Source organism: Nylanderia fulva, unplaced genomic scaffold (genome assembly GCF_048542155.1).
Source record: "Nylanderia fulva isolate GAGA-0341 unplaced genomic scaffold, ASM4854215v1 Scaffold15, whole genome shotgun sequence".
NCBI classification, from domain to species: Eukaryota; Metazoa; Arthropoda; class Insecta; order Hymenoptera; family Formicidae; genus Nylanderia; species Nylanderia fulva.
The window spans coordinates 793,709-808,212 of NW_028189730.1; the positions used below are offsets into that span (position 1 = coordinate 793,709).

Here is a 14,504-nt window from a genome sequence, read left to right on the forward strand (position 1 = left end):
CAACTGCAGGTGAATTATATGGTGAGCAATTTATCTTTTAATATTATTATTTATTTATTATATTCTTTATTTAAGCTTAATTAAATATTCTCATATTTGCAAGATATATTTTTTGTGTTATTATTTTGTAATATATATATAGAGTTATAAAGCATTACATATATTTGCTTATTTTATTTTTTAAAAATGTTTAAAATTATTTAATATAATTATATAATATTATTCAATATCTATACATTTATAAAATATATTTACATTTTGCATTTTTTATAAACAAATTATTATTTAGATTATTTATTTTAAAAAATTAAATTTTTACCTACTTAAATTTTCTAAAAAAAGTTTATATTTAAAAAAATTTTTTTATAAAAATAATTTTTTAATGAAATTTATCTATTTAATAAATAAAATTTTTAAAAATCTATAAATAATTTTAGATAAAAATTATATTTTTCGAAATATTAATTATTTTAAATTTTACTATTTAATTTCCATGTATTTTAATTTACAGTTTACAACTCTACTACTGCGCATCGTATTGGTGAGTTTCATCAATTATCTAAAATTTTGGTAATAATTTGGGTAATAATTTTGAAAATTCTCTTTTTGCCTAACTTTACAATATTACCTATTTTTGTGTGTGAAATACGAATCTGTAAATTAAAATCCCAATTACAATTTTTTCTTTTTTTTTAAATAACTTTATTTCTTTTTTTTTAAATAAATCAATTTCTTACATCATATATCTTTATCTTAAAACAAGATTTGAAACATTGATATAGTAGTTGGTTGATTCTATGAAAAAATAAATTTATAAATAACGTAAATAATTTATAAAAATAAGTGCTAAAATCAATATTTTTAAATTTAAAAATGTTTGTCATATCGATCAAATAAATATATGTGATATGCAGTTGTGATACGAGAGAGAGATTAAAATATCTTTAGTTGATTAGCGTTCAAACGATTTAAAAGTGTTATGAAATTCTTATAACAGTTAATTTTAAACTCTTTTGCTTTATTAAAATAATGAATCTACGATTATGGAAAATTAGCATGGATGATTAGCTCGTGCAAAATAGATTTTTAATTTGTAAATATTTATTTTATTCTTTTACACATTTTTATACGTTTTTTCTACATTTTTTGTTAAACAGATACACACACATATTTTTTTGTGTGTTTTCTCTCTTCCTTTCTTTTTAAATATGTATTATATTTTCAAAATATATTATACATATAAGAACAATCGATATATTTCTAATACATTAATTATAAAATGTTTCAGACTTTCTCAAATGATATTTATTCTTTTATCAAAATTGAAGGATCTAGATTCGAAGTTGCTTAAAAATCAGAAAATAATAATATAAATTTCTTTTAATATAATTATCTTATAATGATATGACAATAATATGTAACGATTTATATATTAATTCTAAAGTGACCAAGGTAAGTAGATCATCTCATCATCTCACACAATAGTTGCAGTTTCCAATGAATGAAAAACGCTGTTATATGTAAGTATACGAATAAATCTACAGTTTGGATTGTTCTGTGATTATAATATCGTTCTCGCTGGAACTTTGCTCCGACAGATCCAAATTTCGATTATTGTTTTTCTGACAGGCTTTTTTCGCCTGTTCCAAAAGATTCTGCGCCATTTCATTCCCTGTCTTCGCGACCATTTGTTTGAAGTAGCCGTCTGGTTTGTCATGCAATAATTCATATTGACAGCCAAATTCCTGTTTGCATATTAATTATTAGATACGTCCATTCTTTCTTTCTCTCTCTGTTGAGAAAGTTTTCAAAAATATTTTTGTAATATTAAAAGTTTTTTCACAATATGAAAGAAGAATAATATTAATTTTTGTACGAATAAATAATAAAACTTTAAAGAAAAATTATTTTCAGAAATGTAAAAAAATGGCTTATAAAATTATAAAAATTTAATTAGTTATTTTTATAATGAATAACATTTTTATAATATTTAAAAAATTTTATAAAAGTATAATTTTTTTTCTTATAAATACACAAAAATAATTTCTCTTAGAATTTACTCTGAAAATCATGGTAATCATGAGACCATATAGTATTGAAAGGATTTTATAATTTCTCTGATTAATATTTCGCATAACAAAAAATATTAATATGTACTAAATTTTACTATGTACATAGTAAAATTAATCGAATATATTTTATATCTTATTGTGGTGAATATTAATCAGAGAAACTCTTATAAAATTCTTACAATAGTATATTCTCTTGTCCAACGATTATTATGATTTTCAGGATAAAAATGCTAAAAGAAAATTCGAAAGAAGAATTATTGTACATTTTTTTATTTAGAATCTTTAAATTCTATTAAACAATAATGTATCTGAATTCTGAACATTTTTGGAGCAGATACACAAACTATAAAGTATTTATGTTCGATATAACTTGGTTTTCAGCCGAGAGTCCGTTGTTTTTACATATAAACGCCACGTTGAATCTTTTATAAAATCAATATCTTTTTCTCATACTTTTCTACACTTAAACATATTGAATACGTACCACGATGTATCCGTTTTCCATCACGATGATACGGTCACTATCTATAATTGTGTTCAAACGATGCGCTACCGTGATGACAGTACAATCTTTAAAGTTGCTTCTTATCGTATTTTGAATTAAGGCATCGGTGCTGCAAACGAAAATATCAATTTAAAATAATCGCAAAAGAGTATTGAATTCAACAAATTGCTTGTTTATTGATCTAGTATCTATAGATCTTTGCTGAAGATCTAATTCGATTCCAAAACTTCCGATATTATCAAACTTGATATTTAATTAAACAAAATTATTTTTCCAATTAATTTTTAAGCCGCTTTAAGAGACAATATCTAAAAGCTTATTATTACAAACTGGCTAAAAATCGCCAAAAGAAACCTTTCGAGACTCACTGCGAATCGATGTTGGCCGTAGCTTCGTCGAGGACGAGCAGGCGATTATTCCTCAAGATCGCTCTGGCTAAGCATATGAGCTGCCTTTGACCGACGCTGAAGTTCTGGCCACCGTAGAGAACGTTGTGGTTCAGACTGACTTCGTTTAGCTCGACCATCCGAAGCACCTCCCACAGCTTCACATCGTCGTACTGATTGAACGGGTCCAGGTTGTAGCGTAAACTCTCGGAGAAGAGCACTGGTTCCTGAGGTATGATGGAGATCTTGGAGCGCAATTCCTGCAGATCTACCGTGCTCGTGTCTCGGCCATCAATTTTGATTTCACCCATCAAACCTTCGTCGAACAGTCGGAAGAGAACGGAGATCAATGAAGATTTGCCGGCACCAGTTCGTCCTACAACACCGACCTTCCAACCAGGCTCGATGGACACGTTTAGGTTCTAGAAAGTGAAATGGAATGGATGAAGTATATATGCGCGTGCATTAAATTGCAATAAAGTATAATTGCTTCACACACCTTCAAGACACACGGATCGTTTTCGTTGTACTTTAGGCTGACATTCTTGAACGTTAATCCTCCTTGAGATGGCCACGTGGGCGGAGGAGGAGGATCCGAGACATTAGTTGATTCTGCGGGAAGATTTGTATACTGAAAGATTCTTTCTACAGACGTCATCAACGAGAAAGTCTCGGCTATCTGTCTAACGCCATATTGCAGAGCGCCGGTCAGAATCAGTGATTGAGAAATTGCCAGACCTACGTCGCCGCCGGATACATTGTCTGAAAATTAACGAGAAAAATTTATAAAATATGCGGAAATTTTTACAAGATACTGTAATAATAGAAGAATTGTAGACATTTAATGATTATTATCTCATCATTTGTTACGTAATTAATATTATTGCTAATGAAAAAAACTTAAAAATGAAAGAAAATGGTTAATATAAAAAATATTAATAAAATAATCCTGCATTCAAAAATAAAAAAACACGTGAATAATGTAACGTTGCACTATTGAATATTCCGAAATTAAAATCAAAGATAAGTTACGTACCAGTTTCATCTATCAGTATGAAAGAATAACAGAGACTGACGATCAATAAGCACGCGATTGTGTCCAGAATGAGACCGAAGACAGTCGTGCATGCCAAAATTTGATACCACGCACCGCTGTGAGTATTTTGCAACGCGTCGAATTCTTTTCGCATCATTTTTTCGATAGCAGCACCGTGGCTCCTGATTGTCGGCAAACCATTTAATGTGGCGTTTATGTGTGAAAACAACGGGCTCTTGGCTGAAAATCAAGTTATATCGAACATAAATACTTTATAGTTTGTATATCTGCTCCAAAAATGTTCAGAATTCAGATACATTAATGTTTAATGGAATTTAAAAATTCTAAATTATGAAAGTTATGAGAGAACTTCAAATTTAAAAATGATTTAAAAATTTGAGAAAATCAAGAGAAATCTAAGAAAAATAAAATACTCTTTTGCTTTAATGGGGATGGATACTTCTCTGAATACTTACTTATTCCTTCGAGGCGTTTCATGCTTTGAGCGGTTCTGAGATAGAATTTTGTCATCAGAATAAATGAAATAGCCACTATTACTATCGATATTATCATCCATTTATTAAGTATGACATCCATAATTAATATAGCAATTAAAACGGTATTCAGTTGAAGTGCTTCTAACAATATTTTGGGTAGCAGTTCGTCTATTGTGCCAATGTCCTTTGAAAATCTGTTTAATATTCGTCCTAAAACAAATTTTTAAGTTATACATATCTCTAAACGATATCTAAGAAAGAGAAATCATGAAAATATAAAAGTTATAAAATATATATAATTTGATTTCGAGGAATAAAAGTATTATATATAATAATTATTTTAATTATTATAATTTCTTGTAATGCTGCAAATACACAACTCGAGATTAATTTCTGTCAATCATCACATTTTGTTCTAATGCGAATAAAAAGTCATAAGAATCATCGAGAGAGGAATAACTAATAAGAGCCAAGCGCGGAAATAAAGCGCAATAAAAAAATTTGTTGGATTAAAATTCTATTATACATAATAAGATATCATTATAATAATGATAATATTTGTAAAATTTAAAAGAAAATGTTTCCATCTTTTCATTTTCAAATTCAATCATAATCCTAAAATTATCATAAAATTAGATAATTTAGAAAGAATGATATAAACAAGTAAATGTGTCAAATAAGAAAGATTTCTTATGTAACACATTTCCTTGTTTATATCATTCTTCTTGATTCATCTCATCGCTGCACTTACCGGAAGGATTAGTATGGAAGAAGGACATGCGCGCTTGCAATAGATTGGAAAACATAGTGTTGTGCAGATTGATGCTCGAGTTCATGCAGATCTTCATAAAGAGGAAACTGCGGAGCAGCGTAGTGACGGTGCAAATGAGAATACAGGCTGTATAAACGTATATAGCATCTACGGTGCTAATCAGACCGTCAGAATTTAACGTAAAGATCGACGCCAGGAAACTGTCGTTGCGCATATACATGTATTTTTCACTGATCTTTTCGGCGTCGGGAGTGCCTATGCTTTGCCTCAACTGCTCCATATTAGTCCAGTACGAAACCCAGTAATCGTTGCCAGTGGTAGCTATCTGGCTGATGATGAATATAAACAACAGCAGAAATAGAACAAAGTAGTTGCCGCCGTAATGCAAATATTCTCTGTACACTTTGCCGGATACTCGACCACTCAGCATCGCTTCACCTTCCTGATTGTTTTCCATGTAGTCCGAATCGATGACTTCCGAACACTACGCAGAAAGAAATTATTTGCACGAATAATTTTTGCAAAAACGAACCAATTTAATAAAAGCGATTGCGCAAAATTACACGGAGAGAATTCTCTTAGAATTTGCCCTAAAAATCATAGCAATTGTGGTATGATATTAAACGAATTTTATAAAAGTTTCTTTAATTAATATTTACCACAATAAAAAATATTAATATGTACAGAGTAAATTTGAGCATATTTTCTATCTTATTGTGTAGATATTAATACTTTCTATTGTGGCAAATATTAATCAGAGACTCTTATAAAATTTTTCCAGTATATTGTCTCATGATTACTATGATTTTCAGGGTAATTCTGAAAGAAAATTCTCTCTGTGTACAAATCGTAAACCTTAAATTTCTTAGATTTTTTATTATAATGTTTTAATGCTCAAATATATATTAAACGTTTTCGGTAATTAATATATTATAGCTGTGCGAAAATATTTATATATATACACTTTTAATTATTAATCTCATATTGTGAGTCAATTTTTGTTTAACAAAAACAATAGAATAGAAAATAGAAAATATGATGAGTCAACGAATGATAACGATTGTCTTACAACGACAGAGCTTGTGACCGATAATTGCGAAGGACGTCTAAATATCACGTTGCTCGAAGACATTTCCGAGATTCTTCTCGCGTTGTCCTCTTGCTTTTGAGTTTCATGGCTTGCCGCTAAGTTATCCATCATCTCAATAAAATCTTTGTTTGATTCTACCAGGTCTTTATAGCTTCCTTGCATTTTTACGAAACCCTTTAAGCAAAGAGCAAAATAAAACAGCTTTTGTAAAAAGATTTAACCGTCAACAAAATCAACATCCTAAATAATAAAGAAAGATCAAAATGCTGATTCCGAAATATTTAACTAGACACTTACCCGGTCCAGCACGATAATGTGGTCTGCACGTTTTAGAAATTGCAATTGATGGGTGACAAGAATCCTCGTCTTTTCGCGGAGATACTCGGTGATACATTTCTTGTACAAATGTTTGGCGACATGAGTGTCCACCGCGCTCAAAGGATCGTCGAGCAAATAAAGATCAGCTTGCCTGTAAACCGCCCTCGCGAGATTGATTCGTGCCCTTTGACCTCCAGAAAGGGACACTCCCCTGTCACCAACTATCGTCATATCTCCCTGCGCAAACTGTTGGAAGTCCTTAATCAATGCGCATACTTTTGTCACCTAAAACCAACAATAGTTCGAATTACAGAATATCAAAGATTATCAGGAAGCCTACACAGAGAGAATTTTCTCTTAGAATTTACCCTGAAAATCATGGTAATCGTGCGATAATATGGAGGTATTGGAAGTATCTTATATAGAGTTTCTCTGATTAATATTTTTATTGTGATACATATTAATATTTTTATTGTGGTAAATATTAAATGTTACGATTACCATGATTTTCAGGGTAAATTTTAAGAGAAAATTCTCTTCGTGTAGAAATAGAGAAAAAATTCTTCATCTTGTCAATGATCTCTTTAATGACCGAAAGGATTGAAAAAAATATATAAAGTTGACAATTACCTCAGCGTATCTGACCCTGTTGAAGGCTTGACCGAATAAAATATTGTCCTTCACGGTGCTTCCGAAGAGCCAGGGTTCTTGTCCAGCGTAGGAGATCCGCAGATTTGGGTTGTCCATGAGATAACCGCTAAGCATTTTATTGCGAAAAATATTTTGCGACGAGTCTTGCGTGAAAATAACGGAACCTGCACCGGGGTTCAGCTCTTTTAGCAGCAGATGAAGCACGGAAGATTTGCCAGATCCCACTGGACCGACCAGGGCACACAGCTTGCCCGGCTCAATAATCGTTGAAATGTTGCACAATGTCGGTGGCAGTTGACCGGTGATCCAGTTTGCTGAGACGTGATAAAGCTTCACGCAAACTGGACAGTTGGAGTAGGATTCTTGCTCGGAAGTTTTATTGTTGAAGATGTCCGCTTGATTATTCATAGCGACCACTTTGTTGAATTTTTTATCTTTAATTTGCAAATGCGATGTTTCCTTGAAGTGTTCCATATTCACTTCGTCCATCATTAAAAGATCCTGCGTGTCGAAGACTTCATTAATCATTAAGCAAATATGTAAGGGCGAAAAATAGAAGAATATAAGATACCTCCAATCGATTCAAAGACACCATCGTTTCGCCTAATATTATAATGGCTTGCGGGAAGAAACAAGCCGCGGTGAGTTGCAGAATATTGAAATATGTCGCCAGAACATAAGTCACATCTGCGCTCATATTATTTCCCAATAATACGAACGTCATTAAGGTAAAGTAAAGGAGAAGCCTCTCGGTAAACACTATAATGGCCAGATATGCAGCCCGCACGTATGACGAGAATTTAATCTTCTTGATTTCCAGCGCTCTCGTCATCGATACAATCTTGCTGAATGGTTTTTCCCAGGCATACATTTTTATCACCTAAAAAAATAAGAGTAAACATTTTTGGCAAAATCTAAAATTCTCTTATATAAAATTTTTAATTAGTAAAATTTATTTAAAACTGTAAGGAGAATTAATATCTTTAGGTATCCGAGAATAGGTCGTTTAAAAATAAAATAGCGCGTATAAGATTCCATAAAAATACCTGTATCCCGGCTATTAGCTCATTCATCAACTGCACCCTTCGATCAGTTAATGGCGCAATCTTAGCTCTAATGTCACGACTTAACACACTGAAGGTTCCCTGAATCGGTAAGCAGATAATCAACAGTAATCCGATGCTAACAAGAAAAGAGATACCGATTTTTTGCCACATTATGTATCCCACGATTAAAATCTGGAAAATAAAGAAAAATTAGTAACTTCAACAGATAATTCTATATTAATAAATTGTATACTCTATAATAAGATAGTGTTCAGAAAAATAGTAAATATATACATAAATATGCTACGTTATGACATGAATTTACATGTTATTTTTATTTGTATAGCTCAACGAAATTAAGTTTGATAAGTATATATAAATAGAAATAAATGTATATGTGTTTTATAAAATATAACAAGCGAATCAATTTTATTAATAATTTATATAAAGAAATTAATATACTTTTTGCTCAATAACACGTTACCTGAATAGGCATAAGCCATATATAATTCAGAAACATTGTTAATAGATCGAAACGATTGACGTCGTTGCTGAGAAGATTTACAATCTGTCCAGCACCAGTTTGGCTTAAAGATGTTTGATTTAACCGCAATGTCTGCAATAATTTTCAAAAAAAGTACAGAATTTATTATTGATATGCAAATCAAGATTTTCTATTTTCATACTGTCAAGCTCATTTTCCTCGAAGAGCTATCTTTATGTAAACATGAACTAATTACATACCATTTATGAATTAGTATTTTATTTCAAAAATTGAGCTGTGTCATTAAATTTAGCTTAAACTTTTACTTTAATTTACAAGTCAATAATAATTATTTTCTTATTAATTCTTGAATTATTTAATATATTATAATATCGTTCGCGAATAATAAAAAAATAGATTCGCGAGTAAAAACTGCAAGTAAGAAAACATTTTTATTCCTAGGTAGCATAATATTTCGTGCTGTTGAGATAATGTGATTTACACGTGTCAAAGAAACATTTCTTAAATTATAATTTTAAAAACGTTTTGTCAAAACATTTTTTTATTGATGCTTAAACGGTTAACAAACTATATAGATACGTTTAAGAAGAGTTTCTGAAATGATCATGTGCTACCTGGGTTACAACCGAAAAAATTTGTACTTTTTTTTCTTATTGTCAGTATTTTTTTCTACTTGCAGTTTGTTATGTTTTGCAAGACAAATATGTTTAAAGCATATGTACATACATACATGTGTTTAAAAAAATACGGTATTCTTTCATACATATTCACAAGATTTCAGCACGTTACTGTATATCAAATGTCAAACGTTACCAATAAAAGTCGAAGGATACATTTAATGCAGAAGCTAATACATGCTTGTTATTTTTGTTAACGATGCTGCGCTGTTTTGTTCTCAATGACTTTGCATTCGCGTGTTACGAGAATTTGCAAAATCGCAGAGATTTCAACAAGACAGAGTAGGCATCCAAAAATCAAGAAAGACAAGATATTATATACTGATGAATGATTAATACTTATATGTTGTAATTTATGATTATGTGCATTAATAATTATGTATCAATGACGGTGAATTATATATTATTTTGATATAAAATGTAGAAAATAAATTTATAGGTAATGATTAATAATAAGTACATATGACTTGCCATCAAATATACATATATAAATATAATTGTGTGAATATTATAATTTCAATGTAAACAGCAACTCACTTTTTTAAAAATCGAAGAAAATTCATTTAAATTAATTTTTTTAGCAGTGAAATTAATGTCTTTCGATTTTACAAAAATTTTATTACATCGATGATTTATCGAATCGATTTTCTGAATCAAATTTTTTTAAGATAGAAATACGTTACGCAGATTATAATAAAAATTATAGTCGAAATTGGACCTGAATACGCTAGTTTTCAGAAAGAGCAGATTCTTCATATCTTTTTGTAACAAAAATTCGTGAATCATTCGATTTGAGAGTTAAAAATTATTTTACCTTCCTGTAAATGAGGGAACTGCAGGCAACACGTAATCTCATGCCGACTTGTTGCGACATTAGTTGGATGTGATTTGCCGATATAGAGTTAATAAAACTGCAAAAGACTAAACAGGCAATATAAATCATTGTTTCGTTTTTCTGCTCCGTCGATTTCGATTCACTGCTGAAGTAGTTAATGATCCAACCCTGCAGAATCGGTATGAAAAGGCGCAACACGCATACCTGAAAACAGGGACGCGCATTACAATTAATGTTCCACATTATGTATTTATATTTACATAGATTTTTAACGTGTAACTTTTATTAATCTCGAAAGAAATAATTTTTCATATTAAAAATAGTGATGCCATTAAGACGGACGATACATGACGTGTGACTGACTTTTTAATTTTACATAAATCATAGATATTGCTATCATTCGGTTATTATTAATGTTTCACCTGGCTAAATAAGAAAATTCCGATCATGGCATATGGCAACCAGAAGGCGCGGAAAAGTGCCTTGTACAGCCTTGGACGAGCATTCTTTTTCAACGGCACTTTCTGTCCGTCTTTGCTCACAGTAAATTCCAAATTCTTTAGCTTTTCCAATTCGCGATTCCAGTATCTAAACAAACGCGATAAAATGTTAGGCATTTAAATTTTAAAATAATTTGAAAGACAATTAAAAAATATTTTAATTATTTTCGTATTTTATGTAATTATTTTTGTATCTTAAAGTTATAGATGTGTTAAATGTATGTATTAAATCTTAAACAAAAATCTTATGAAGCTTATCAAGTTCTTAATACTTTTATAGAATTTTTAATAATAATTCTGTTAAAGAGAAAAATTTACCCTTAAAGAAAGATGATGGGTAAAGGTACCGATTATGAGATAGGTTCTAAATATGAGATAGCGTATCAAAATGTCAAAAATATGAAGGTAGGCACTTATACTTTAAATTAAACGAAAAACTATCCTTAGAATAGAAAAATAAAATAAAAAACAAAACCAAAAAAAATTTTAATTTTTAAATTTTTTAAAAATTTTAAATAAATTTTAAAATTAATTTAAAACTTTTAATTAATTAATTAATTAATAATTAATTATAATTAATTTTAAAATTTATTTAAAAATTTTTAAAATTTAAAAATTAAAATTTTTTTTGGTTTTGTTTTTTATTTTATTTTTCTATTCTAAGGATAGTTTTTCGTTTAATTTAAAGTATAAGTGCCTACCTTCATATTTTTGACATTTTGATATAAGAGTTTAGGAAATAAGTTTAATAAATAATATAATTAAAGCTATATTTTTAAATTTTATTGTTGGTTCTGAAAATATAATACTGTAAAAGATTTCAAATTAAGACAGGTAATAATAAAACCATTTACTTTTATCTATGTCTTTTATTTTTAGTGTTAATAAAAATGAAATTAAGTTTATCTAATAAAAGGCGGTATCTCATATTAAGATAAGCTAATATCTCATATTAGGAGATCTTTTGGTTTTGATACAAAAACTGACTTACTTTAATCAAACCTATGTATATTAAAACTTGAACGAGATATAACTTATTGAAGTAGGATTTCTAAAACTACATGAAATGACGATTAAAAACAGTATGTATTAGATACTTTCCTAATTACATATATTTTGGAAATAATTAAGAAAATGTAAATGGTAATCTCATAGTCGGTACTTTTATCCTATAATATCATCTTGGAAAATTGATACAATCAATTCGAAAAATTGTTGCAACATAGTTGGTCTCAGAAAACGCGTTTATCATAATTTATTAATATCTAGAATCGACTTTTGTTAATTTACGAGTTATTATTTATGATTTTAAAGTTGTTAATTCACGATAAAAAAGTTTGTGAAATTATTCATTTTTTTAACGTATGGTTTATATTTATGCTTTAATAAAAACAGAAAATACTTACTTTTCGAGATGATCTGTGACTTTTTCAGATTCATCTTCTTTTAAAGGTTGATAAATGTCAGATTCGTCCAAATCAGTCTTCGCACCTTTTATAAATAAGTCTAGCGTCCACCTGTACGCACATTGCAAAACAGTAAGACATAAATTTTACTTTAAGGTAAACTCTGTGATGCAAAGATAATGACATAAAGCTCTAGAAAAAATTGCCATATAAGTGTTTCAAGAGAAATTTATTTACATAAATGTATATTTTATGTAAAATTAGCTCCACGTTCCTATTTTAGACTATTTTAAAATATACATATATACATATTTGAAGAAAATAAAGAAATAATAATTTGAAATATATTTTATCAATAATGACAATTATATACGGGAAATAAAAAATTTTTGAAATATTTATATATTTTACGGATGCGTTAAACGCATAAATTGCAAATAATTTATAAATATTCTATAATAATACATATATTTTATATTTCTATCGTTTATTTTAACTACAATCGATTAGTTAAGTACAGTTTTCTTAAAACGTAGGAAAAAAATTACTTTTGATACAAGGACAATGCGATATGATAATGTGTAGTGGTTCATATATTCAGTTTAAAATGTTATAATCTAAGTATCACATATAAGTTCATTAAAGTAAAACTGACGTGTACAAAAAATGATAAGAACATGACTAAACACAAATTACATAATGTAAATTCTGCTGATTTCTTATTTACGCGCGCGCACGAAATAACTCGTTATATCATTTTCAATTGATGTAATATAAAATGTATTGCAAAGTAAAAAATCATTTATTTTAGACAGCTTATACAATTTTCAACAAAATTCACGATAGAATTTTATTTATAATTTTATGTATTATATATTCTAAAGTCCTAATGTGTATTTCATATATATGTATATCTTGATATACAATATATTGTGTGCATTTTATACTTCAAATTTTCTGTAACAGTTATACATAAAATTATAAATAAAAATTTATTCTAATATATTTATTGTAAATTATAGATTATCTAAAATAAACTTAATATGTGTAAAACATAGAAAATATATAATATAACATTACATAATCGAAAAAATATATTTCTCAAAGAAAAAAGAAATTTTCTCTTAAAAAGAAACAAAGATTTTTATTTTGTTTAAAATGATAAAATTATTCGTTATTTCAACAGAATAATAATTTTCTTTTCAAAAACCAAAAAAACTCTTTTAAAATAAGAATGTTTATTTTCATAAAGAATAAAACAAAAAAGTTTTTTTTAAATTATTGTTTTCTTTTTTCCTTAATAAGTCCTCCTTATAAATCTTCTTTGTTATAAACGTTCCCTTTCTAGTAAAAAGTAAAATTTTGATTGTAAAAAAGAATAAAATACTTCACATTTTTTTGCTAAAAATATATTCGAAATGTTATATGAAATGTATACGAACCAGAGAAATATACGACTAAAGATATTCGCAGTCTCCTTAGGATTCTGCTTCGGGCAAGTTGCGTCCTTATTCATATTCTCGCACTATTAAAAATCTTAAAATTTCAAATATCTTACAAGATTCGGTAACGCTTAATACCGTCGAAAAAGAATTAGAATAATTAATATTCTCTCGTTAGCTTTATCCACTTGTCTTCGAAACTTACTTTCCGAAAGTCAATTCTTTACTGGAATCATTCTGTTTTGTTGCTTTTCATATTACCTTCAGGCATCACTGATAACGATACTCGTATATAAGAATGTTAATTGTCATCGTATAAACATTACTAATTAACATATATATATATTTTTTTTTCATTTCTAGAGCTGACTTCTATAATAAATATTTTCTTAAATCAAGTGTTTTTAAATTAAATTTTTATAATTTTTATATTTTTTGCTATAACTTTAATATTTTTTATATTTTTTTTATAACTTTAATATTTTTTATATTTTAACTTTTGCAAAAATATATATAAGTTTAAATAATTTTTCAATCTCATAATTGATTTTTTGCATTAATTGATTGTATTTTTTTGTATAACTTTTTGTAAAAAAGACAAATTTGAATAATAGGAAGTAGAATACAACAGAATAGTATTATAAATAATAGAACAGTAAATTACTGCAATATTTTCTTACATTTCTTATATATTTTGTTGTACTTTGGTTTATTTATATACAATATTTTATATGTATGCAATATTTTTTACACGCTTATCGTATAA

The 14,504-nt window shown here is 28.2% G+C and overlaps 1 protein-coding gene across 1 annotated transcript; it reads right to left on the reverse strand.

Annotated features, from left to right (window-relative positions):
- Positions 1-1,083: 1,083 nt before the first annotated feature.
- On the reverse strand, positions 1,084-14,163 carry LOC114935878 (ATP-binding cassette sub-family C member 4). The gene is made up of 17 exons (XM_029308800.2): positions 13,739-14,163; positions 12,297-12,407; positions 10,813-10,978; positions 10,370-10,594; positions 8,858-8,989; positions 8,374-8,565; positions 7,899-8,207; positions 7,307-7,828; positions 6,656-6,961; positions 6,338-6,532; positions 5,248-5,752; positions 4,476-4,706; positions 4,000-4,239; positions 3,463-3,725; positions 2,946-3,385; positions 2,557-2,686; positions 1,084-1,745 (listed from the first exon to the last, which is right to left on the reverse strand). Exons 1-17 carry the CDS (start codon positions 13,810-13,812, stop codon positions 1,539-1,541), a joined length of 4,248 nt encoding a protein of 1,415 aa, XP_029164633.2. The 5' UTR covers positions 13,813-14,163; the 3' UTR covers positions 1,084-1,538.
- Between the last annotated feature and the right edge of the window lie 341 nt (positions 14,164-14,504).